Genomic DNA, 21,739 nt, shown 5'->3' with positions numbered 1-21,739 from the left:
TCCTGCCTGTGGGATGTTAGGGTGAAGAGGATACAGAAGGGGACTTTCCCTTAGAGTTGTTCCCTTGTCTCTCAGGTAGGGCAGGTGGGTTGGTGGTTACCGCTGCTGCATAATCTCAGGGCAGGAAACAAGAGATGTCTTGGATGGAATTTGGGCTGAATTTTTTGAAATAATAATAATAATAATAATAATAATAATAATAATAATAATAATAATAATACAGTGCATGGCAGCTTCATCTGCAAGAAAACTGTACTTTCTCTGAGCAAGGTATTCCATCCATATGGATGTGGGCAGATACTCAGGGAAACAGAACGCACACTGGGGACAAACCTGTTGCTTTTTTAAAAATGCTTTTTATTTGGGATGGAGGCAGAAAGTCTGAGAAGTTTGGAATTTACATATGTTATTTACTTGACCTATATTATTTGTGGGTCTTACCCTCACAGTGAGGGTGCTCTCCCTTCATGCACACATGCACATTTTTTCCCGGTTTTATTTTACTGTAGATACCAGGAAAGTTCAGGTCTTGTTATCTGTGTTTGTGCTAAAAGTCTCTGAGCTGGGCCACTGAACTGGAGTTTAAACTGCTCACTGCTGGAGGTTTTTTCTTCCTTTCTACCACTAACCAAAACTTTGACTTAGAGAGGAGCTAGTAACAAGGAATGTGTGGGAAGAACTCTTAATATTTTAAAACAGTTTCTGGCAGCAATCGTCTCCTCTTCTCTGATTTCATTTCCTTGCTGCCTCGGCTGCTTCCCTGCTCAGTAAGAGCATCTCTTCAGGAAAAGCGGTGCAGTCAAGGCTCAGAGACTTGATATTAAAAAACCCCCAGAAATCAAAAAACCCCCCGATGCTAAAGCAGGGAAGGACAACCCTACAGACTTCAATTCTCAGAGGGGCTTGGCGAGATGGCAGCAAAGGACGCTGCACGTCTCAGACCGGAGGCTGTGTTGAGGCCCCGTTCAGGCTTTGGTCTTGCACCACACAAGCCATGAGAAGGGACACGACGTGTCCTCCCCAGTGGGGGAAAAAGCCCACTCCAGGGACACGTATTCATCAGGGGACTCGGGAGAAAACCAGAAAAAGTGCAATTACCATCTTCATCTGTCCGGACGATAACCGGCGAGCTCTCCGGGCCCGGCCCCACCTCCGTATGAGCCACGACAGTGATGCGATACTCTGTCCACTTCTCCAGGGACTCCAGTAGGATCTGACTGGTGGTTGGGGGGATATCATTCACCTCCTTAAGCTCCGTGTCCTCAGAGTCCAGCGCTCGATAGTAGACGCTGTATCCAGCCAGGACGCCATTTTGGCTTTCAGCCGGAGGCGGCCGCCAACTTACCAGAATGGCGGTGGATCTGGTGCTGACGCATTTTACGTCTTGAGGGGGGGCAGACGGTTCTACGAGGGGGGAAAATTCAGGAGGGAAAGGGAAGAAGGGGGAAAAAACAAAAGATGGGAAAGATAAAAGAAAAAAAAAGGAAAATGATAACAAAAAAATCTAAAATAAAACGTACAAAAATTTGGTTTAGGAAGATAAAATTAAAAAAGAAGAGAGCTTTTTGTTGTTGTCTTTTTTTTTTTTTAAATGAAAAGAAAAAAAAGCCAACGGAAATGAAATGGGGCATCGAAACTGAAATGTTATAAAGCAAAGGACTAAAACAGCAAGCGGGCTAGCCAAGTGGGGTCCTGCTGCCTCTAGTAAGTGTGGCTGGCACAAAACTAAGCACCCAGCTTTACCCTACAGAAGTCCTTTCCTTTAGCTCCCTGTTTTACGGCAGTCTGGCAAACCCTGCCCTGGCTGGTAAAGCACTTGTTTCCAAACTGCAGTCTCTGGAATCTTGAATTTCTTTGAAGGGATCTGTGAAAAGTAAGAAAAGCAACTCTTTTGCCAGGAGGCTTAAATTTAAGAGTCTGTACCTCCAGATGGGAGTTATTAGTTGTCCACAGACTGAAGGAGGTGAAAAACCATGGGGGTCATGTCCAGGATATTCCCAAGCAATCAGCCCACAATATATGTTTAGATAGGAGGGTTTTAGAGAAAAAAGCCTTGCAAAGGAGCGAGGCAGCGTGTTTGACAAGGTATTCAGGTACCCCGTGTGGCTTTCAGAAGTGGCAGCACATCTAAGTCCCATTGCACTCTCTGCCTAAACTACATCAAGGTATTTCTGGAAGTCCCAGGAGGAAACCTTTGGAAGTGAGGCCCTACACAGCCACATGTTCTCATGGTGACAGCAGTCAACTGTCTCACAGCTGATTTTCAGGAGATGGGGAAGGTGTAAACCACGGCTTTCTAGTGCAGGCCTGCTCACTTTGGTGTTTACTGACCTGCAGTAGGTAATTTTTAGCATGGTCTGCTCAGTAGGAAGCAGGACGCTGACACCAGCTCTGTCAGACATTACGTGCTGTGGTGCACGCTGCTGTGCCACAGCCGTGCCTCGAGATACACAGAAAACGGCAAGAAATACAGGTTTGCTGAGGCAGATGCCACGGGTCTGAGACCTTGGCGAAGTCCAGACAAAGAGTCTGCCACTTCTGTATCCCAACTGTAACCTGGTCACTTTGGGAAATCTTAGACCAGACTTCTTTCAATCACTAATTACAATCAATCAGCCCAGGTAAGCAGAGAGAGTGATACATCTTCAAGGCAACTCTGCAAATCTAATCTCACCCGATACAGTCAAACTGCAATAAATAGCTCTTAAGTCTCTACAGACACTGCCAGAAACTGGGCTGTCCTTATAAGCCCCCAAAGCATCACCTGCAAGAAGCACAGGAGTAGATAAATGCTGGTCACCATTTCTCATTTCTCTGTTGCTTTTTAATCAACAAAAAGCTCTTTACTGAGGAATGATTTTTCAAACCTCTTACTCCCATCCCTGAGTCACAAACAGATGTTTAGGCCCAGCTTGCCTTGAGGACTCTGCTAAATCAAGTCACGCTTTGCCTAGTTTGCACTGGACTGAAAGCCACATGCTTTGCATGTGCCTCCATTAAACAGAAGTAAGTGGGTTTTGCAGAAAGGGTAAAGATAGTCCTTATGCTGCAGTGCTGAGCACTCTGTCCAGTAGGACATTTTGGGTGTTGTCCTCCTACTTTCATGCCTTACTGCTACATTTTGGCTGTATTTAAAATGGCAGAATGAAACCCTTATCCTCAGAAATCCCACTGCAGAGGGTGACGATCCCCGGCCATGGCTAGCCACGCAAAATAATACAAAATATGTCAAACAAACAAAACCAAAAGGAACAAACTGGAAAATAAAACATAAATCAAGCCAGTAATTTGAAACAAAAAAACATCAGAAAGGAAATCATAATAATAAAATAATACTGATATAAAAAGTGACTCCTTCCAGAACATTCCCAGTCTGTTTACCTACCTTCCACGCTTCAACTGCTAACTTATAAGACTTTCTTACGAGAGAACAAGAGAATCTGAGCTACGAGGCCAGACCAAGCTCCTGGTGGGTTTCTGCACATGACTGGCTTTTCAAATGCCACCCTGCCCCACTGCTAGCTCCCCCGACTGAGTTACTCCCCCCCCGCCACCAGAACCCTAGCTGTGGGAGTAATGGCAATTTTGGAGCCCAATCTATTCTCTTTTACTAAGCTACCTGTACAGAGACCAGAGAGCAGGGCGGCAGATTCCCGCTGATGGATTTCCTTCCCCCTATAGCTCTCTCCATCTGCTGTAACTGATGCAGCACCGATATCTCCAGAACGGAGGTGCACTGCTCCTTCCCACACCCCAGAAGCAACTCAAGTCCCTTTCAGGTTATGGAGAAAAAGACTCAACCCTTTTCCAGTGCCTGCCATGATGCTGTTTGCTTCTTTTTTTCTCCCTATCAGGGGCCGGTAGTATTAAAAGCCACCTTTCCTGCTTAGCAGTCCAGCCAAAGCCACCACGGCTGAGAAACCCACTGCAGAGAGGGTCTGACCTGACCTACCCTTTCCATCCTGAAACTCATTATGAAAGCCCCAGTAAGCAGAGCGGGAGCTCCAGCTGGCACTTGGGTTCACTGTTTGCACTGGCAGCTGCTGCGCGTGGTCACACTCGCTTGCTCACTCACCCTCTACGCTCCAGCACAGGGACCTACCGAGAGGCCCTGGAGCGAGGCCTCCTTTTGGGATGGTTTGCGCTTTCTCTGGTCAAAAAGGCAGGGTGGGTGGGTGGGTGATGGGGGAGAAGGCCCAGATCCCACCCAGACCCCCTCCCCGTCACTCTCATCGACTACAGCACCTGGATGAAAACAGCCACCAAGTGCTGGCTGGCCATACTGGAGACGCATCTGGGGAGTTCATGGCACTGTGAGTTTCCTTCACAATCCAGCCCAACCTGTGCGACCCTGGAGACGTGCATGCGTGCGTGGCGACAGCATCGAGAAGGCAGGAGCTGCGTGCAGGACGCAAAGCACCGCAGCCCAAACCGGAGGCTGCGAGCTGACCTCTGCAACAAGCCCCTTTGCTGGAAAGGGAGCCACAGCACAGGCAAGAGCCCTCCAGCCAGGAGATCGTCACCTTTTGTCTGCTGGCCTCTGTTTTTACCAGGCAGACAGCTCTTTGGGAACCCCTCCCCGCCCTCCCGTGGGCTCCAGGCCATACAGGAGCGTGTGCAGATCCACACACGGGTGCGTGAGCCTGCGGCGACAGGGTGGACTGTATTTGTGAATCCGCTTGAGACCAGCCAGTACTCACCTGAACTGCATCTTTTACATGCTTTAAAGTTGACTGTCCAAGCCACAAGAATGACCCTTACTGACCTTGTACAATACAATGTTTTTTAACCCTTTAGGTACCATAGACTTTGTATAAGTTTCGTTCACTTCATATACTGTGAGGAAGGGGGAAGGGAAGGAGAGCAGAGCTAATGGGTGGGGGAAACATCCTTTCTTAGGAAGGAACAGAGGGTAAGAAAGCCCCATCGTTCCTCTACACCTGCACATGCAGCCTCACAGCACCCACCCTGCCACCCCTGTCTGTTGATGTATGCTTTGCGCTCTGAAATTTCTGAGTAGGAGAGTTGCCAAGGAGCCCTGGGAAGGTCATGGCTAGTTAGAAAGGGCAAACCAGCTTCCTCCAACCACGAGATTCTGTTATTTTTACCATCTACGTCTCTGGTACTTGAAGAGTTAAAACCCAGCTACTTCAAGAAGAAAAAGATACTTTACCTTTAGTTTAATGGATTTTACTTTGGTTATGATGCTCAGGAGGAGCCACCCTGACAGGGAGGTGGAGGGTGTTGTGCAGAAAGGTGTGCAATGCAGGGAGGGCTGCGGCATGCAGGCACATGCTTGCCAGCTGAGCTAGGAGGGGAAGAGCACCGAACGCCTCGGCAGGCTGCGGGAGGACGAAGGAGGCTTTGCTGTTGCAGAGACAAGATGCCATCGTGGTGTGAAACCGCCCAGCAAGAGACAGACAGACAGAGAGCAGGGAGCTGGTTTCATCAGGCTGCTAGAGCATGCAGGCAGGCAAGCAGACAGCAGAAGAGAAAAGAAAGAAGAGCCATGGAGCGGGCCAAGGAGGAGCTGAACGGAAAAGGAGCTGCAGAGGGAAGACACAAAAGCCTGTCCCGAGCCAGAAGGTCTGTGAGCCGAAGGATGTCACCCGGACCAGGGAGAATTGACTCGTTCCTCCAACAGCCAGCCAGGAAAAAATGTTTCACCGTGTTACAGGACACTGACAGTTCCCAGCTGATGTTCTTAAGAGTGTTAAATTAATGAAACTATCCCTATGAAAGCTGAGCTACACAGAAATAAACCAGGCCTCATTCTGGGCAGGTGCCAAGTTAGAAAAAGCCCCAAAGCCTTCCCCTTTCCCAGATCCCCTTCTCTTCACCCTTTAGGGAAAAATTTTCAGCATCGCTAAGCCCTACTGCCGTCAGCTCCCACACCCCTCTTTCAGCCTGTTTTTATTGAACCAGAAAGCACAAATCCCAGACCCTCTTTTCCTCCCATCCCCATGAATCTCAAGGAGGGAAACCCCTTGGAAAACAGAAGCAGAGTGTGAGTAAGTTTGACACTTATTTTTCAGTTCCTTTCAGTTCATTTTCCCCCACCCCACAGTGATGCTCCCTCTGACAGTACCATACTGGGATCAGAACCAGCAGATTTGCAGCAGAGTCAGGAAAGGATTTTCTTTCGATACATGGAGAGAATAAGAAAAAAAAAATACAAGGAAAAAAGGGGAAAAACATTTGAAGGAAAGAAGAAAACAAAATATCTTTGAAAGGACTGGAGGCCTGAGAAAGCCCCAGTAAGGAATTCTGCCTATGCAGAAACAGACTCCCCTTTCCTCCCACTCCTGGGGGGGAGAGAAAGAGAAGGAGAGAGACAGGGGAAGAGACAGAGAGACAGCAGGATGTGACAATTAAAACGAAAAGATGGGGCAGGTGCCCAGCCAAGAGCCCACTGCTCTCCCTTGTTAAGGACTCTGAGAGATGGGAGCAGGCGCTCTCTCTCCTCACACTGGTGACCAGAGCCATTTCTGAGTTAGTTCTGCTCCCAGCTACTCCAAACTGCAGCGGAGTGATTTAGTAGAGATGAGAGGAGACAGAAAACACAAAGAACAGCTGCCACAGCCACTCATGCAGTGAAAAAACACCTCATTTAAAAGCAAAGATCTGTGAAAAGCCCAGGTTGAAATATTGCCATCCAGGGTTATTGTCCCCAGGGCAACAGCGAAGGGAGACAATCCATTAAACTAAAACCAGCACATTTTGGTTGCGTACGCTCCATCCTGGTGTCATTAATATCCCCCCCACAGCCTCCACATGACTCCTCTCTCTCCCGCTCTGCCGGAGCCCAAACGGGACTCTTCCCAGCGCTCGCTGGGCCAGCAAGCCTTCCTCCCCGAGGCTACGAAGTCGCTCATGGAAAAGAGCATGAGGACTGCTTTCCCAAAGGCTGGTGAAAACGTTGGACTTTTGATTAATCACCTTCCCTTCTCCTCTTCCTCCCAATTCCCCCACTGTCTCCCTGCTCCATTGCTTGTGCCCCCCTTCCGGACAGCTGCTGCTCAGTTTCTGCTGGTGGACAGGCAAGCTGCTGCACGACGGTGGGGTGCTGTCCTCCCTGAGCATGCTCAGCACCACGGGCCAGCGTGGCCCATCAACAAGCTCTTCACTGCTCCCCACCCCACCAAGTGGATGGTGCTAACTGGCCTCCCATCACCACCCCCCCCCAACTCCAAAAGCATGCACCAGCCCCACTCTTCGTTCACATCTCAGCTATCTGGGGCAGCAAAGGGAGAAGGCAGCAGGTCCCAGAGGTGCCCCCCGCCACCACCCACCTCCCTGCAGAGGAACCCCAGACGTGGGATAAGCCGCAGCACCGCGAACGTCCGCCCCACAGCTCCGTACCCCTGTGCCCACCATCTCTGGCTCCCTGACTGTCTTCCCCTCAGAGAAGGGTGGGAAAAGGAGAGACACCTACTAGACTGCAAGGTGCGCTCTCTGACCTCCGGGGTGAAGGCCCCCAGGCCCAGAGCCGAGCGGGCAGCCAGTCGGAAGACATACTCAGTGTTGGGCTTCAGGCCTTCCACAGTGAAGGAGGTCGTTGGCTCGAAGTTCTTCGGCACCTGAGATGGGCGAGGGGGGAAGAAAAAAATAAAAACAAACAAAAAGGAGCAGAGGCGAGCCCTGCCTGGGGACACCTGCCCTACTCCCCTCTCTCAGCCACCTCGGGGACCGGAGGGCTGGGATGCTCCTCGGGGCCCCAACCCTTTGCGCTGCTCCTCTCCGGACTCACCTCCCTGCCGTGGTCTCCTTCCTTATAGAGGAGCTCATACTTCACTATGATCTCCTGGCGGGGAGGGCTCCACGACAACACGATGCTCGTCTCCGTCTTGGCTTCTGCTCGGAAGTTCATCGGCTGCCCAGGAACTGACACAAACAAGGAGCCGACGGGGCAGAGAAGGCAAGATGAGAGACAGGAGAAACCACATTAAGTTGGCTAATTCAAGACTCCTATCCTGTTTTCTTCAAAGCCTTTGTGTGAAGAGCATGTCAGCAGCAAAACGCCACGCTGTAGACTGGGCAGGCCCTTCTTCTAAAGCAGGGCAGGGTTAAATCCCACTGCAGAACTCAAGCATGTCCAGAGCTGCTGGAGATGGAAGAGTCCTACTGGATCACATGCCTCTTTCTTAGCAGTGCAGGATACAGCCCTTCCCACTAATCCCCAGTATTAAAGGATTCTGGAAGTGGGAAGCCCATGAACAGCCCATTGAGGATGCAGGGTTTCCTCACCAGCACCCCATGCCATAAGCAGAGCATCCAAAAGCATGCTGGGTGACAACCTGTGATAAAACATCTTTTGTTCTCAGCTCAATACATCTGCTGTGACAATTAAGGCTTTGGTTTGCTCCCCTTTTAGAAAAAGGCAAAATAAGGCTCATTCCCCACACGTCTCTGAGAAGGTAGTTTCTGGGTACTTTAAGAAGAGTTAAGCTTCACCATTTCCTGGGCAGTGAGTGCTTTTAGGTCTATTATAGACATTTAGAAACTGGAAGCAATAAGATACCTCACTTTTAAACAGGGCACAGCAGAAATGGATTCTCTTTACATAATTGCTTGCCACACCCATTTAAGCAACCACCTTTCCGAGAAAAAACAGATCAGAAATCATGCACCAGGCTCCCCGGCTCCAGTCACTGGACTGAGCTTCCTCACCGAAGATTTCTATTTTAACCAAACTGAACCAATAAAGACATAAACGCTCTGGTGACATGGCAGCCACAGCTGGATAATTCTATAAACCAACACCTCTCCCTCCTGCAGCCCAGTGCATCCAAGGTTAGTAACACAGGTGCTCACCTCCTTGCTGCGTCTTAACCTGGATGGGATCGGAAAGAGGCCCGTCTCCCACGGAGGTGAAGGCCAGGACCCGGACCGTGTAGGTTTCATCCTCAAGAAGGCTGCCCACCGTGGTCAGGAGGCTGTCATCCACGTTGTGCTTCTGCCAGTTGCTGACAGGTTGATCAGGCTCCATGGTATAATATACACGATAGCCACGGATCTGCCCGTTGGGCTCCACCGGTTCCTCCCACTGGATGATCATGGTGGTGCTGCTCAGCATTCGTCCCTGCACATTACGGGGGGCACTGGCAGGAGCTTGTTCCCCCGTGCGAGTGACCACAGACTCACTGGGAGGCCCCTGCCCGATGCTGTTGACTGCAGAGACCCAGATCTCGTACTCAGAGTTGGGGCTGAGCCCCCCAATACTGTAGCGTGTGGTGGTGATGTCCTCTTTGATCTGATATGGTCCATCCTGGCTTTTAGACTTGTATTCAATGACATAGTAGGACACAGGGTCTGGATTTCCAGAGTCCCAGGTGATGGTGATACTTGTCGCTGTCGTCTCTGTCACCACTGGCGTCCCAGGAGCCTTGGGGAGTGCTGAGAATCAGGAAGAACAGACATTAAAAAAAAAAACATATGCTGAAATGGTGCCTAATTGGGCTAGTTAGGGCTATAGGAGCCAGAGGCACAGTACCAATCACAGTGCGGCAGTTCAGTAAAGTGCTGCTGAAATATTATGAACCTAGTTATGCACTCTATTATCCTCCTTAAACTGCTCCATCAAAAGGAAAGCGTTCAGCTAAACATCTGGAATCATTAGCACAGACTTCAGCTGCACATCCGCCGGCTCACATGGCAGTAAGGAAAAGCAGTTTCGCAGGAGCTCCTTCCGAGCACGTAATCAGATCTTCTGAAACAGCGCTGGCAGCCCGGCTCTGGCACTGCTGAATCTCTCCATGTTTAGTGTGCAGGTAACAGTATAGTGTGGGCTGCACTCTCCAGAACTAGAAAACTATAAAAACTTGGAGTGCTTCCTCTCAAGCCACAAACGTGTTAATACTCATCTCCCCTGTCCCTCATCCAGAAGGCTACCTTTGGAGCTTGCTAGACACTGCACGCTAAATGTCGGACACCTTTAACAGCAAGCTTTACGTGTTTTCCTCACTACAGGCTTTAGACTCTTTCCAGCCTCATCTTCTCTAGACTTGAGCACCTCAAAGCTCTAACTTCTCCTTTCATCTTCTGACTGGGAAAGATTGCAGATGCTTACACGCAGGAACATAAGGGGGAACAGAATACAAGTGAAATGACAAAAGGCAGAAGGTACCAGCAGGGCAAGATTCCCCATCTGAGGAGACAGGATAGATGGAAGCAGAAGCAATGTTATCTTACACAGCAGCTTTTCAAATTGATAGTGTAAGACAGGGAAAGAGGGGAAGGAAGAAAATACTCAGGAAAATAAAGAGCACCTCAGTCCAGCCCCAGGCATCCTTCTGCTAGCACGAGCCCACTCCCTGTGCAAAAGCTCAGGATGAGCGTCATGTCAAGATTCACTAGTCCCTACTCATTTCTACTGTCAGACCTTCCTTAGTCAGATGCGCTGATACAACAGGCTTGTTTTTCTTTAGCCCTCCCCTTCTCCAAAGTATTTTTCCTCCTCTCCCCCACCCGCCCGCATTCTTTCCCACCCGTTCTCTCCGCAGATCCCTCATGGGCAATGCCATCACTCAGAGCAGACACCAGCTCATACAAAGAGCTCTACACTCACCCAACCACAGGGGCATCCCGCTTGGGTTTTAATACACCCCTGCCGAGGACAGAATAGATTGAAGATTGCACCCGTGCTCCTCTTGGGAATTGCTAGCTGGAAGCTGGGGTTATTCCCCCTCTTGCTGAGGCAACAAAGGCCACTAAGATGCTGGAACTAGGCTCTACTGCAAGGGCATACATGCCAGAGATCCTCAGGGTCTTGGCTGAATCTCTAACCTTGGAACAGGATGGCATGCAGGCTTCAAGCCATCCAAGGCTCCTTGCAAACTGCCCAGCCAGCCTCATACCCCAGGACAGAAACAAGCATGCAGGGGTTTGAATCACAGTTTTCTTCATAACAAACAGCTCAGTTGTCCTAAAGCAAGGAAAGATCTCAAGCCACCAGCTTCCCCTTCGCTGTGGATTTCTTTGTGTGCGGGATCCCCAAAGATGCATGCACAGATCCCAGCACATGGCACACATGGTGCACGAGTTTGTCTTCCTGCTCATGCTCACATACCTACGCAGGTACCTACAGGCTTGTAACAACACAGACTTATACACATGCGGTCAGGCACCCACATGCCCATACAGCCACATTGCTTCTTCTCCCGTGCACACACACACACACGCACTCATGCACGACTACCTTTTTACATGCATAATTGTGTCCCCAGACTCCTCATGTGCAGATCAGACAGTCACAGGCTCACCCCATGCAAACAGACAAAGACACGAGCAGGAACAGGTACCCACACAGTCACACAGTGACATTCCCACTCATGCACCGGTGAAGGCTGACAGGCACGACCATGTATCTACAAATGCTCACATGCATGAACGTGACACGTGCCCACATTTGCTTTGCATACATGCTCAGACACCCTGTTACGACCGTGCACCCAACACGTGCCTTGCACATATATACACCCATGCAGCAGCTCGCACGCTTGTGCATGCACGCTCCTACAAACATGCAGTCGGGGAACCCACGCACTCGCTCACGCAGGCGTGCTCACACTCTCTTACATTTCACCGTGATCTGAGCAACGGCTTCTATGACTCCCAGACTGGACATGGCCACACACGTGTAGTTGGCTGAGTCCTTGACATCCGTGAGCTCCAAGACATTACGGCCCACAGGCATGTCATCTTCAGGCGTCAGGTCCTCTGCTCCCTGCATCCACTTGACGTATGGCATGGGCGAACCCACGGCCACGCAGGTGATGTTGACGTTGCCACCGGGCATGATTTCATGGCTGACGGGTAAGATGGAGAAGCGAGGGGCCACACGGCGAACTGTGGATGAGACGCACAGAGGTAACAAAAAACAAAACAAAACAAAACAAAACAAAAACCAAACAAAAAAAGAAAGAAAGAAAAGAAAAAGAAGAAAAGGGAGAAAAAGAAAAAAGAGCAAAAGATAATTTAAATATAGATGGGGTTTGTCATCATTTATTTTCTTCCTTCATTAAAAACAAAACAAAAAACAAATAAATTAAAAAATCAAAAACCAAAAACCAAAAAAATTAAACTTCAAATAAATTTTTACTTCACAAACAATATATAGAATATAGACATAAAAGCGATATTTCATAGCAACAGGGTTCCATTGATCAAGATTAGACCCATCACAGCACAGATAAATACACAAAAATTTATTAGTAATTTCTCATCTTTACTGGCAAGAGCTGGCATGGCGAGCGTCGAAAAATCTCCTCCACAGCCGCTGGGGCCCCCAGCTCCCCGCTCCGCGCCCCGGGAAACCTGCTCCTCCCCTTTTCCAGTGGAGTCTGACTCCCATATCACCTTCTCCCACATCAAAACAAAACAGCTCCTCCACCACCACGGCCTGAAATGGTCCAGGTGCCTCCTCTGTCTCCGGAGAGGGGCCCTCTCCCACCGGCCGCTCCGTGCCCGAAGGATGCTGCAGAGGTGGGGTGATGGCGAGGAGAAGGCTGGGATGGAGATGGAAACTTCTCAAGATTTTGCCTTGTTGGACCCAGAGAATTCAACAAAGAGAGAAGTATCACATCCCCAAATGCCAGAGAGACACCACTTGAAAAGTAAAGAGGCAAAAATATAAAAACTGGGAGGAGAGGGAGTCCCCGGAGCGGGACAGAATTTAGTTAGTGTCTGCGTGTGAGAACCGTCCAGGGGGAGGCAGTCCCCCTGGAGCGAGAAAGAGTGTGGAAAAGATGAGAAACTCTAATGAAATTTTTGTGGTTTTCGGGTATAGAAACCCTAACGAAGCCTCTTTAAGATCTGACACGGTTCCATTGATAGATGCAGCTCTCAGAGTCACAAACATCATGCAAAATAGGTAAAAAAGAGAGAGAGAAAAAGATAGAAAGAGAGAGGAAATGCAGAGAAATATAATTTATGGGCGGCTAGCAAATGCCCACATGGATACTGAATAGAAAGTGAGCGACAGAGAAAGAAAGGAAGACAAGGAGAAGGAGAACAAGGAGGGGAAGGGAGAAAGAAGAGAGAGAAAGAGAGGGAGGGGAGGGGGAAACCCACTTTAATGCTGCATACTTTTTCTAGCTGATGTGACCCAATGTGGTGGCTCACATTGTCACATCTCAGCCCTGGCGGAATAATAAATAGAATAGAATTAATAAGAAAAACAAGGTAATGAAACTTTAACGTTGAGAAAACAGTGACATGTTCTGTGCATCTCCTTAGCAGAGAGGTGGATGCAGCTTCCAGACCTTACACAATAAGAACATGGACGCAAAGGGGAGGGTGCGGTTTCCTTGGCTCCATTTTCTGAACTAACTGGGCTGGCTGGGTGGCCGAGGTGGGTGCTCTTCCTTAGGGGTGAAAGCGGGAGAACAGACAAAGGAGAAACGTTAAGTGGATCAGAGGGGCCTTAGGGAGAGAGCTGAGGGCAAGGTCCCATCCCGCAAGCAAAGACAAAAGGATACAGACCCCGAGAAGATGCAGGCACAGCAGCAGACTAAGGAGAAAAGGAGTGCAGGATTCCTCCAGCTTCAGAGACAGCCATGCAGTCAACTCCCCTCAGGTAGGGTGAGCGAAGGGGCAGGAGAGTTAGGAGTGCTGGGGGCCTGAAAAATATCTGTCCCTGCTGTCCTATTCCCAGATAACCCCTCTGAACAACCTCTCTAACAAATCAGTGGCAACTGCATCCATGCAAAAGCAATGCAAAGGACATCAGAGCTTAGCCTGCCATTGCTCTTCCCAAGTCCTAGTGCCTTCAGATGTCCCCTGGAACTGATGTCTTGGGTTTTTCCAGTATTTATCTTCCAGCCCACTTCCCTGGCTGCTGCTCAACATTATGATCTTTTCAGATGGGAAGGGCGCTGCCAGGAGAGGTAGTAGCTGTTTTCCATTTAGTGGGGCTTTGTTAAACAAAAGCCAAATATAGCCCCTGCCTCTTCCTGCAAGCTGGCAAGGAGGTGTCTTCATAGAAAGGTGTGCTCTTCCCATCGTGCTATCAGATCCTTTCCTGCATGGTTACCAGAACCCAGGAACCAGTACTGAGAGGCAAGGAAGAGAAGACTTCCAGATTTGCAGCATTAGGAGCTCAGAGATGTCAAAGGAGAATTCCTGCATGCATGGATTTGCAAAGAGAATGGATAGCATGCTCTCACCTCCAATGTAGCTGGGGAGGGGACTGGACTGGGGAGGGAGAGACTGCAAACTCACCTGGACACTAAGACTAGAAGATGACTTTCTGCTTAGAGAAAGGTGTAAGGAGAGTACCACGGTATTCGCACAACCTCAGACACCAGCACTGGCTCAAGAGACCAAGCAACATGCTCCTTTCTTCCTCCTGTCACACCGCTATGGAAGACTTTTAGCCCTAGACATGAGGGTACGTCCCTGTTGCCTACTCTGTCTTTCTGTCCACTGTCTGCTTCAGGAGGTACCGCATTTCAGAAAATGGAGCCATGTGAAGACCACACCAGTCACAATCTGAGACAACATGGAGAGAACTCGAAAAGAAACAAGTGGGGTCAACATGCAGACAGATCTGGGGTGGGGATGACTCTTTTGAGGAGGGGCTGATATGTAACCTTCTGGAGAGGGGAGGCAAGGTGGGAAGAGGTGAGGAGAAATGGGGAGACATATGCCGGACAAGATCCGGTCAGCAAACAGCATCAACAGCAACAAACAACGGCAGGTGGGATGCAAACACTGAGTTGTCATGGAAACAGAACAAGACAATTAATTCAAACCGAGGCTAATCACAAAGAAATAAAACCGAACTAAAACAGAAAATTAAAAAAAAAAAAAAAAAAGAGAAAGGAAGAACAAACCAGAATTTAATAACTGAAAAGCATCATTTGATGTATGTGGAGTGCTGAGAATCGGAGTCTGAAGGGAACAGACTGCTGCTGTCTGTGTGGTTTTGGGCAGGGAAGGGAAGAGATCCACTCACAAAACACAAGCTCAGGGCCAGGGAGCCGGAGCCGTGCAGAGCACGCTCACGAACAACTGCGAAGCAATTCTCCCCACCCTCCTCGCAGTACCCCGGGGTTTAGGTCAGCTTCGTGGGGTCTCAGGGCAGCATTACTTTTTGGCTCTTTTAACGGCATTTGTCACACTTAACTAATGGGAAGCAACCAGCACATCTGGATGCCAGCCCAAAACAATGCGCATTCTGCGAAAACGGAGAATTTGGATCAGGGTTAGCAGCAGGCTAATGCAAGACCAAAACAGGCAGTAGCACTTCTGTTGTGCATCCTGGTTTAAAAAAAGCTACACACTCCTGTGCGTGCACAAATATACAAACATCCACACACCAGTCTAGGATGTGAAAATAAGTCCAACGTTAAACGGTGGAGACCTCAGAGAGTCCCTAGATACATCCCTGCTATGGCTCAGGGCTGTGACAACCTCATTTACTGTAACAGGAAATACTTCTAGGGCTCATCTCTGGATACCAAGAACCATCATGCTGCTGTTCATTTTAATTGCAGTACCACTCTGATTTGGCTCTTGACATGAGATTTGTCAAGCTGAGAATCTCTGGGTCAGCGTTTAGGTCAGGGCCTAGGAGGAGAAAAGCGGTGGTGGGAAGAAAGCTTGAAGTGCCGCTAGAGATTGAATCAAGAACAATTTCACCTCTGGATCCAGCTGGGTTTCACACACAGCAGCTGTAAGAGTGAAATTTTACATGTAAAAAATGCGGTGAAGAGATTCCTTCCATTTTGCTATCCAGCACAGTCAAAGGACCAGAAAGAAAAGAACAACAACCCTCTCTGGAAAGGAAAAGCTGGGATGGGGCAGTCAGGGCTCTACTTTATAGACACTTATCTAATACTTTTACCAATTTCTGGTTTCAAGAAGCACCCTCCCTGAGCTTCAGGGATGTTTGGTTTCCATGACAGCTTTGTCAGACCTGTTTTACGAAGCCAACCTTGCATGCATACACATATGTGCATGCTCCATGTGCATGTGCAACATCTCCCAATATACACACACAAGCAGGCACACACAAACACACATTTTCAATGGCCAAAAAATTCTCAGGAGCTTTTTTTCAAACAAGGATACAGCTTGTTACTGATAGAACCAGATTTTAGAACTGGAGCTGGACATTTGTGATGCAAGTCAAACTATTTCAATGCAGAGAAGCCATTTCTGAGACACAGAAAGATTTCTTAAGTGCAGTTAGTTATGAGTCTGTTTAATATTGTCTGTTGGATAAGTATTTCACACAGGCAAACCTGCACCCCAAATTCTGCACAACATAACCTTCATTAGAAACAGAACAGATCTGTAACTTTTCACACCCTTGTAAAGCCAATTGGTTTTGTTGCTGCTCACGGATGCAGAGAGTTTAACCCAGTTTGTGTTCTGTGAGTGGCGTTTTCAGTGCATTATTCTTTCCAACAAGAAGGTACCAATCAACATTGCTAAGGTTCCCCACCACCACCACTCAGTTAAAAAGAGAGCTGGGGTCCACAAGGTGAGAGATGTTTTTGAAAGGGACAGATTTACAGACCTGATCGGAAGAGACACTGGGAGATCCAGGGTTGACTTTTGCAACACCAGAATCCATCCTTAAAATGAGTTCCCAGGACGCTGCTAGTGAGAGAAATCTGAGGACCAACCAACCAGTTTGTGCTGAGGAAACCCACCGGTTCCACTTTTTAAGCCCCTTCCAGATTAGCTCAGGGAGAAAAATGTTGGAGGAGGAGCGAGGTGGGGAAAGGAGAACGTACTGGACAAGAACCCGTCACTTCAAACCCCGATTCACATTAAACCAACTAAAAGATAAACAGATTTTATATCTTAAAGAAGAAATTAATTGAAAAAGGAAACAAAAGAAAGTGAAGTGACTGGTTGAAAGCACCAAACAAAACCAAATGGTATTAAACATTTTGACACTCAGCAAGCTGCTGCTCCAAATGAGGTGAGAAGGCGGACATTATTGGCCATTTTGGTGAGACAGGAGTCATTCCGTCTTGCTCCAAAATGAGGAGGGGGTAGGGGAAAGGGTGCCAAAATAATGTGCAGCCTCTACATTATTAGTGAAGCTTAGATTACACCTGTCCTCCCCTCCCAAAAGGTGGTCTGTCCCTGCCCCTGTGCTGTCCGTGCAGCCGCCTCTGCCTTCTCCCTCTCCCATTCCAATTGCAAGTTCATTCCGCTGGGGCGAGACGCTGTTCGGGTTTGGATTTCCGACCTCCGTCCCTCCAGAGGACGAGATACTTCCCTCCTCATGCCCATCTCCTTCCTAATTTCCTTCATGGTAAATAAAAATAAATAAGTAAATAGGTAGATAAATAAAGAATGAGACCAAGGCTTGGATTTGGTCTGGAGGAAATCCATTACCTTCCCAATCATCGTTACTTTTCCACTTAAAAAAACACATTAGTTGAGTGACAGGCTGGCTGAACATCTCTGGTCTTTTGTAATTCTTTTTTTTTTCTGTTGTTTTACAGGATTGAGTATAATATAATCTGAACCCAATTGTTTCTCAAGCAGCTCTAACATTAAACATAGACTTTACTATTTTATTTTTGTTATTTTAATTTGACAAGGTGTAATCTAATTTTTTCCCCTAAAACAAAGAGAACAGCGATGCAAAAGGTGTAAGAGACACAGGCAGGCAGAGATTTCGAGATCAGTACAGCACAGTGTTCCTGCAAAGTGCCCTCTATAGAGAGATATCCATATATATCCATATATATACAGTTTTGATTTTTTAATTTTGTTTTTTTTTTTGGGGGGGTGGCTTTTTGTATCCATTTCCATTTCCTGATACCCTTGAGAAATCCTTCTGCAGAAACACAGCAAAGTTGTTTGTTTGCTTTGTTTGCTTTTGAACTAGAATTTCAGAGCTGAGGACACCCCAAACACGGACAGGGCGCTCCCCCACCCATGGAAGTGCTAACATAATGCTTAAAAATTGTCACAGAACTCTCCCTCCCTAAACTCCAGCGCCTGGAAGATGGCACTACAGGGGCACCTGTACAAACTAGCGGTAGTTCTGCCTCCCTCCTTTTCCATTAAAGAATTTACCAATGCTCATCTAAAAAGTTATTAAAATTCCTATATCTTAAAATATCACTGTTTTGACCTCGTGGCTATTTGTTAAATCTATAGTGCAAGTGAAATTATTTGCTTCTAACCTCTAAACAGCATTGAAAGTGAAAAGCTTACAACCATTCCACTTGTCTATTGAGGGATGGGCTGAGCAACCAGTAGCTCTGGTTTGATGGTCAAATTACATATGAGCCAAACTTAATCCAGGAGCAGGCTACCGGCTAAATTATTCGTTAAATTAGTCACATTTTAATATATTTTAAAGCTTTATTTCCTGAGGTCCTAGGCACACTATTTCTGCATTTTCTAAGGTTTTTATTTTAATGGATTTCAACTAGTTTTGCTATTATACGTTTAGCCCTGGCCTGTTTTCATCTGCGGTCTCTCAATGAGTTGAGGTTTTCCAGAGAGCCTTGAAAAATATTTGAAATGTTCTCAGCAGGACCTGGGCTGCAGAACCTGATTCTGGGTGACTAAGCACTGTACTTGACTCCCGCAGCAGAAGAGGCAAGGCCTAAGCAGGCACAGCGAGTGCACTGTGCTGTTTTAAATGCCTGCTGAACCATTTAAAACTCCCTGGGCTTGAAAAGAGCAGAGCAACAAGAAGCTCAAGCAAAGGGGAAAAAGGATTATCCCTGCAGCACCACAACTGCTGCCTTTTGTAACTCCTGACAGGGCACCACTGTGTGAAAGAGGGGAAAATTTTTAATTCTGGTAAATTCAACCATGACAATTTGTCCTGTACCAACAGCAGCAGCTCTGCATACTCAGAAGTTGCTAAAGCACAGCCCACACAGCTCTACGGTGCATTGTTCATTCTTCCTTTCCCTTTGTAATATGGAAGAATATGCAGAGATGCTCCGTCCTTACATACAGGGCTCTATCTTGAGCCAAGCAGCTGGCTATTCGGATCAAAACAGAGCAAACGAGGTGGAAGTCTGAAGCTTTCAAAATTAGGAGGAGGGCTACAAATTGCCCCGTTTCAAGGGGGCGAAACAGCTGTGGCCATAGATCCTGGACAAGCAGACATATGCCCTCTCTGGGGCAAAGCCTGGACTCTGTACGTGTTGACTCACTGATGCTTGGGGAGAAAAATACCATGAGGTATGAGCGATTCAACCTGGGTTTATCCACCGAAGTGGAGTAAGCATCTCAGCCCTTTTGGGCAAGATTCAAAGCCTCTTAAAAAGGCCAAAAATGTTTCCCTTCCATCCCAGCTGAAAGAAGGCCATGCAGCGCTCTGCATGGAAGCTATACACAGACATTTGCCTTCTGATTAGCTATGAGAACTGCCAGGCTCTCAAAACGGCCTCCCCTGTGCTAAGCAAGTCCCTGTCGCTGTGCAAGGAGAGGCGTGAAGCTCTCAAACACCAGCAGTGAGAGAGACATCTCTTGATACACAGGACTTTGAATCTGTCCTTTCCTGCAGCCACTATGGGCCAGAAGTTTGATAGCATTTGTGGCCCTAGGGACACAGAGAAGCATCCAATGAGACTTTTGAAAGCCAGGTGAGTTGTATAGCTCCCATAAACATCAGCATCCCCATCTTAAGGTGTGCTGACTTGCCCGCTAGAACAGTGTCTTTCTTTTCACTGATTACAGGTGAAATCTGGACAACTGGCTCAGACTAGAAACTTTCATACACCCTAGGCTGGTGGCACAATTCATCTCACCTACTTCTGATATGCTTTTGTGGGTCTCCATAAAGATGCTTCTGCATTTGACCTTGGAAATTCCCTGTCAGCAGACTCTTTGTTATTTTGGACCATGGCATGATCTGCTCTGCAATAACACACAAGGCAAACCCTTAACCAGTAATTTCAAGACCATGCCCAGAACTTCTAGCAAACCATACGAGCTCTTTCAGCCAGGTATCAAGTCTCTATTTCCTCACCCAGTGTCATTCCAGTCTATCATGACTATATCCAATTTAGCTTTAGTTTATTGTTGTCGATGTTGTTATTATTTTTATTGGCTCTTAAGGAAGAATTTAATCTTAAAACCTTCTCAGATCACAAGAGATTCTAGCAGCAGCAGTGCAGTTTGGACATGTTAGAAATACTTTATAAAAGATAAAAGAAACAAATAAAAAACAATGGTGTATAAATCCCTTTTTAATTGCACCTAAATCCTGAAACTCAAACTCCTATTCATGAAGGAAAATCCTGTAATTAGTAGTGATTATCACCTTTTAGTCCTAGGCAGGAGGGAGGTGGGATGGGAACACCTCATTTCAAATACTATTCCTTCTCTCTTGCTCTTTTTAAGTAGAACAAGCCTTTTTTTCTTCTTCTTTTTTTTTTTTTCCTCTTTTTCTTTAAATAGAGCATTGGGGCTGGGGGATATCTTTTGGCTATTGTTGTCATCAAAGTTAGAAGAGCCACAGCTGGCCACTTCAGAAAGACATTATCAACAGTGCAGCATTTCGGAGTGGTACCCTTGTATCTAAGGGGAGAGGGGGAGAGACTTGAAAGGGGGAGGGGAGAATACCAGCACTGAGGGTCCGAGCACTGAAATCTCAGCATTTTAAGAAAAAGAGAAGGACAGACAGAGAGAAAGAGAGAGATAGAGAAAGAGAGAGACAGATACTGTGTCAATACTGCACTGGATTTCTCAAAAATCACACAGCTTTAATACCTGTACACTAGGAAAGCCACTCCTTTGGTAGATTATTGAGTAGTGAGGACTGATGGGCAGAGGGAAATGCATAAACAGGGAAAGGAAGGGCATTCAATTCTGCAAAGGGCAAAAGCACCAAGCATCAATGGTACAACTAACACACTGCAAAAAACCCACCTGTTTACTATCCCATGTGGCTCACCCACTCAGGATGCACACATGGGAAGCAACAGAAGCTTAATGGGGATAAACAGGGAGATGAGAAGAGGGAAAAGAGGCATTTTCAGCTAGAATGTAACTTGTCAGATTTCTTGTTGCTGTTTACAATAGAGATGCAGCTGCCAGATGCGTCCCAGCAGCCTCTTTGTATCTACCACTGCTGCATTTCTCTTCCCACGCTCCTTTAGAAAGGAGGGCTCTACCTTCTCTGGACCTGGCTGGTTTTCAAGGTGCCTGTAGCCAGGCAACAATGGTTAAATGGCAGGGAAGAAAGAAGGTAAATGGGGAGAGGCAGAGCCATGAGATCCAGCTACCCTTCCGCAGAAGGCGGCTGGCTGGCTGCCCTTCGTTTCCAACACTGCGAGGACGAGGCATCACCCTCCTACAAGGGAATCTGCCAAGCTCTGCTGGTGAGACAAGGCACTGCCTGACGATGGGGCTCTCCACGCACACGTGGGTGCTAAAGGAGGGACAACTGCGTGTGATTGAGTAACACAGCAGGAAGCTTTCTGCCTGTACCCATCCTGGGCTGACAGCAAATGAGCTCCCGTACGCAGTGTCTTAGGTCTTACTGGAGGGAAATGGCCAGTTCTGCATCGCTGGGGTAGCCCTTCAGAGCAGGGATCAGGGTTTTTCTTTGTGTGCAGGATGTGGAACAAGAGCCACACCTCCAAGAAATATGTAAGTAATAACGTGACCCAGGGTCTGCTCTAACTCTTGGAACGACACCCTGGCTTCTTACCATCTTTTCCACTTCCCAGATCCCTCCCTCCCCCCAAAACAAAGGCTTGTCCCAAACAGCAGGGCTTCCATGGACAGGCGTTAGAGC

General features: G+C 47.7%; 1 protein-coding gene across 11 annotated transcripts in view; it reads right to left on the bottom strand.

Moving 5' to 3' along the window:
• Positions 1 to 21,739, bottom strand: part of PTPRS (protein tyrosine phosphatase receptor type S) — a 164,553-nt gene that overhangs the window by 37,289 nt on the left and 105,525 nt on the right. For 9 of the 11 annotated variants that reach the window (XM_075038011.1, XM_075038012.1, XM_075038010.1 and 6 more), the window contains exons 7-11: positions 11,578 to 11,847; positions 8,815 to 9,396; positions 7,751 to 7,884; positions 7,436 to 7,580; positions 1,099 to 1,404 (exon numbers count right to left, since the gene is read on the bottom strand). In XM_075038011.1, the coding sequence (XP_074894112.1) occupies positions 1,099 to 1,404; positions 7,436 to 7,580; positions 7,751 to 7,884; positions 8,815 to 9,396; positions 11,578 to 11,847 (1,437 nt within the window). The remainder of the gene's footprint in view (positions 1 to 1,098; positions 1,405 to 7,435; positions 7,581 to 7,750; positions 7,885 to 8,814; positions 9,397 to 11,577; positions 11,848 to 21,739) is intronic. The other 2 variants (XM_075038020.1, XM_075038021.1) reach the window with 1 other exon arrangement.

This window comes from Buteo buteo, chromosome 10 (genome assembly GCF_964188355.1).
Source record: "Buteo buteo chromosome 10, bButBut1.hap1.1, whole genome shotgun sequence".
NCBI lineage: Eukaryota > Metazoa > Chordata > Aves > Accipitriformes > Accipitridae > Buteo > Buteo buteo.
This window is presented reverse-complemented; position numbering and strand designations above follow the sequence as displayed.